Source organism: Ursus maritimus, unplaced genomic scaffold (assembly GCF_017311325.1).
Source record: "Ursus maritimus isolate PB19 unplaced genomic scaffold, ASM1731132v1 scaffold_2, whole genome shotgun sequence".
NCBI lineage: Eukaryota > Metazoa > Chordata > Mammalia > Carnivora > Ursidae > Ursus > Ursus maritimus.
In genome coordinates this window covers 42919611-42924427 of record NW_024424452.1, presented here as the reverse complement: position 1 = coordinate 42924427, position 4817 = coordinate 42919611, and the positions used below count along the sequence as shown (strand labels likewise).

Genomic DNA, 4817 nt, shown 5'->3' with positions numbered 1-4817 from the left:
CTTGGCCCTTCTCCGAGACCCGGACCCTTTCTGCCATCTGACTAACTCTCCTACCTCTCCCCAACCTGTTCTCTTCTCTGGGCTCTGGCTTCCTTCCTCCCAAATTTAGTTTCCACGAAGTTCTAAGTAGAGGCTATGTTTCTTCCCTGAGAGCATGAAAAAATATGGATTCCTATTTGAAAAAAATATGCCCCCCAATGTAAGTTCTCTGTCTCAAATCGTGCCCCACTGCTCACTCATTGCTGAATTATGTGAATCCTGCATTTTCAGAACCTCTTCTGTCTGTAATTTCTTAGGCTACCAGCCCCACTATCCATGTTCTGGTCTCCATGTCTTTGTTTAGGACGGTGGCGCTGGATGCCTCACTGATCCTCTTGCCTCTGGTTTCTCTCTGCTGAGCTCTGTCATCCTCTCTGCTGTGGAGTAATCTTCTGAAGTCAGTTCCCAGATGCTACTCTGCTCTCCGCTCAGAGGTTTACTCTCCCACTGCTGAAGGGATCAAGTCTGAAGCAAGGTATTGAAACTGCCGTCTGCAAAGAAGTCTTCGTCCAAACTAACCGAGCATCGCTTGGGACACATTTTCAGTCCGTCTGGACAACTCACCACACTCTGAAACAGCCCTAGATTTCCTTCAGTTATTCTAGTCCCTGTTTCAGAATATGCTTTCTTCCCACTCAGCTGCATTCAAAACTTACCCACCCGTTAGGAACCAATTCCAGTCCTACCTTAGACGCGAAGTCTCTGATTCTCCACTAAGATTAACCTCTCCCTAAACTAAGAGCCAATATCACTTTGCTTAGCACGTTACCAGTAAAATCAGCCGACGTGTATGGGAAGATCATCAGGATCCAGGTGTTGTGCTAAATTCTTTGCACACGTGGTTCTGCTTAGTAAGCAATGCAAAACTGCAAAGTTACCACCATTTTACAGATGAGGACATGGGGGCTGAGACCCAGCATCACACCGTAAGTTACAGGGCCCGTGTTCAAACTCCTACCGGACGGCCTTGAGGATTCATCACACGTTTACTTGTCCCTAAGAGTGTCTGGGCCGTGCACGACCTGCTGCAGGTGGAAAGTGCACTACACGGGAGAGCGTGTCCCCTGCAGAGTCCGCAGGTAGTGTCCATGCTGGGGAGAGAGACAAGCAAGGAGGTCCTCAACGCCCAAGAGTAGGAGGCCATCCCAGAGCAATGACAACTATCAAAGAAAATAGGACACCTATGTCTTCTCTGAGATACAATCCACCAACTGGGAGAGCCAATGACAAGGAAAAGCACAAAGTGACAATGAGTCAAAAATAGAGAGGACAATGATATATTAAAAAAAAAAACAAGATGAAAGACACCCCATGGGGGAGAGAAAACAATGTTCCTTTTCATTTAACAGAGCATTCAAACTAATCCATCAAAGGGATTCCCACTGAGTTTCAGATCTTGGGAGAGCATTCAAGGTAGGATAGTCTAATTATGCAGTAATTTTAAAATCTCTACGGGATCCCTGATAGGACTCCAGCCAGGCCTGCTCTGAACCTGAGCAGGCCGAACTGCTCTCATCTTGCTCAGCAGAGCTGGAAAATTCTTTTTTTTTTTTTTTTTAAAGATTTTATTTATTTATTCGACAGAGATAGAGACAGCCAGCAAGAGAGGGAACACAAGCAGGGGGAGTGGGAGAGGAAGAAGCAGGCTCATAGCAGAAGAGCCTGATGTGGGGCTCGATCCCGGAGCACCGGGATCACGCCCTGAGCCGAAGGCAGACGCTTAACCACTGTGCCACCCAGGCGCCCCAGAGCTGGAAAATTCTTAATGAATCTGGCTTCCGTAGCAGCGGCGTCTCTGAGGCTGAAAGTGGAAATTCGGATTCTGAGCTCGGGGCGAGTTAAGCACAGTGAACAGAGCGGGAGATCCTGTTCCATATTCCGCAGCAGCCGCGGGGAAGTGCAGGCAGCAGGACGGGGCTCTCCCAGGGCACTGGGGGTGGGACAGCTTTGATCTGAGCCCCGAGTATCTGGCCCACTGGCCTGGGTTCCTCATCTCGGTCCAGCCTACACAGAAGAGACTGTCCCACTGGCGGAGCCTTCATCGTCTCCGAAGCAGTGTCCCTCGGAAGGCACTTCTCAGGGCTGTCTGCACGGCCCGATTCCTTAGACTGTAAACAATGGGGTTGAGGAGAGGGGTCACCACAGTGTAGGTGACAGCAATAAGCTGGTCCCGCTCAAGAGAGTAACTGGCTTTGGGCCTCAAGTACATGAAGGAGGCACAGCCGTAGTGCACGACGACCACCGCGAGGTGCGAGGCGCAGGTGGAGAAGGCCTTCTTCCGGCCCTCGGCGGAGCGGATCCGCAGGATTGCCGTCAGGATGTAGGCGTAGGAGACGGTGATGGAGGAGAAAGACACGAGGAGGACCAGCAGGCTGAGGACGAGGATGCCCAGCTCACTTGGGCCTGTGTCCCCACACGCCAGACTCAGCACGGGAGGCGTGTCACAGAAAAAGTGCTGGATCTCATGGGAGCCACAGAACGGGAGGTGGAAAATGACCAGGGTCATTCCCAGCCCAAAGAGGTACCCACTCAGGAAGGAGGCGCCAACCAGCTGGGCACAGGAGGCAGAATTCATGCGGGTGGCATAATGCAGTGGGGCACAGATGGCCACATACCTGTCAAAGCCCATGACAGCCAGAAGGAAGCAGTTGGTACAGGCCCACGAGGCAGAGAAGAACATCTGGGCGGCACAGCCCGCATAGGAGATGGCCCGGCCCGCCACGACCAGGCTGGACAGCATCCGAGGAACGATGCCCAATGTGTAGCAGGTCTCAGAGAAAGAAAGGAAGGAAAGGAAGAGGTACATGGGCGTGTGCAGGTGGCTGTCCAGCCTGATGACCACAATAATGAAGACATTGCTGGCCAGGGTGACAAGGTACAGACACAGGAAGAGCGCAAAGAGCAGGAGCTGCAGGTCCCCGAAGCCGGAGAAGCCCAGGAACACAAACCCCTTCCAGGTGGTCACATTGGCCCGGCGCATCCTGGGCGGCACCCCGATGGAGGTCTCGGTCCTTCCACCTCGCTGGGAGGTGCCCCGCTTCTTTAGACGGCAGGGGGAGGTGGATTCTCGTTTCTTCGGGCCCGTTGTAAGTCAAAGAGCGAGCTCTCATTGAGACAGCCACCAGATCTCAGAAAGGCATTTCTAGCGTTAGACACGCGGATGTACGGGTCCATTCTCGCATGCACGTAGATACACGCGCACGCACAAAGGTACATAGTGTGCACACGTGTCCGCAAACACACACGGCTATACAGATAGACACGCACAGCACATGTAAAGCGCTCATGCACAATCATGCACACTTCTCACACCTGAAACTCGTGCACGGCGCCTTTGCCATTGATGACCGCGTCCACCAGGACACCAGGCGTGTTACAAAGGCATATCTTTTGAGAGAGCACATAAATCAGGAGACTGTGCACTGCACATCTATTCGTACCAACATCGTAACAGCCACATAAGAATACACGTGTGGACACACACCCACTGCCCGCGGAACGTGACCTGGGGCGGCTCAGGGGATGCTATTTTGTAGGTCTGGTGCCCGAGCCAAGACTAGGGAAAAAGTGCCTGAATCCTAACCTAACATGCCTTCCCCCAGACAATGACGACTCTTCTCGGACACTGTGGGACACGTTCCCACAAAGACGGAGCTCAGTGACAATCCCTTGTCTGTGTGGCCCTCCCCAAAGTCTTTTCCACGTGAGTCCAAGCAGCAGACTCCAGGAAGCGGCGGACCCCTCAGGGTCAGGCCAGGCTGGGGCTGGGAGACTGGGCCGGGGAGGGCTCTTCACTCACCCAAAAAGCTTCACGGGGAGGGGAGCCCCGCTTCTCGGCAGCCAGACTGTAGATGCCTCCCGCGACCCTGCCTGCAGGAGAGGAGACCTGACATCTGTCTCAGACACTCCTTCTCTGAGCAAAGGCGATGCTCCCAAGTGATACCAGGACAGCTTCTACACCTGTGGTCCCAGGAGGTGAGTCATCTGTGCTTCCGTCAAAACAGCGTCTGTCTCTGAGGTGCCCCAGTCCCCGTGGGAGCTGGTTCAGGAAGGAGCTCCCACTGAGCTTGTCGTTACCGTGAATATTCTTACGAGGAAAGCAGAAAAGGAAATGTGAACACAGAGATGCCAGGATCATGATGTAAACAATAATTCGATTATGTGCTAAATATTATATTTATTATTTTCACACGTTAAATCTCCTTTAAAACTTAAAATGACCTGGTTAAAAAGGGTTGACAATTGCATTTTATAGAAGAGAAAACCGAGCCTAATAGAGTTTAAGTGACCCACCCAAGATCACAGAACTCAGATTCATGCTTTTAAAGTCTCCCTGTAAGATGTAGAGTAAAAACGCAGGGACTCACCTTCCCCTGCTGTTGTCGCGAGAGCTGGAGATGACCGTTTCCAGCGTGCGCCCGGTGTCAAAGGCACACACGTTCACATGCTGAGAGCACCCGCGTTCCCCAGCCTCGCTGTCTTCCCATCCTCATCTGTCCACTCCACTTCTTTCACACACATCTTTTTATTTTAGTTTTTTAAAGATTTATTTGTTTATTTTGGAGAGAGAGAGCACGAGAGAGCGAGCCCGGGGGGGTGGGGCAGAGACCCAAGCAGACCCCCTCTGAGTGCAGGGCTCGAGCTCCATCTCACCGCCCTGAGATCATGACCCGAGTGGTCGTCAAAGGTCAGACACGTAACTGACTGAGCCCCCCAGGCGCCCCAGGCACATCTTTTTTAAAAGCAAGTTTACCTCTATCTTCTTTCCGCAATATTGC

At 52.3% G+C, this 4817-nt stretch overlaps 1 protein-coding gene across 1 annotated transcript; it reads right to left on the bottom strand.

The window, feature by feature from the left end:
• Window positions 1-1762: 1762 nt before the first annotated feature.
• On the bottom strand, window positions 1763-3958 carry LOC103672073 (olfactory receptor 10Z1). The gene is made up of 2 exons (XM_008700736.2): window positions 3839-3958; window positions 1763-3426 (listed from the first exon to the last, which is right to left on the bottom strand). Exon 2 carries the CDS (start codon window positions 3017-3019, stop codon window positions 2078-2080), a length of 942 nt encoding a protein of 313 aa, XP_008698958.1. The 5' UTR covers window positions 3020-3426; window positions 3839-3958; the 3' UTR covers window positions 1763-2077.
• Between the last annotated feature and the right edge of the window lie 859 nt (window positions 3959-4817).

Coding starts and splice junctions, on each gene's coding strand:
- LOC103672073 (XM_008700736.2), bottom strand. CDS start 3,019: ATGCGCCGGGCCAATGTGACCACCTGGAAGGGGTTTGTGTTCCTGGGC.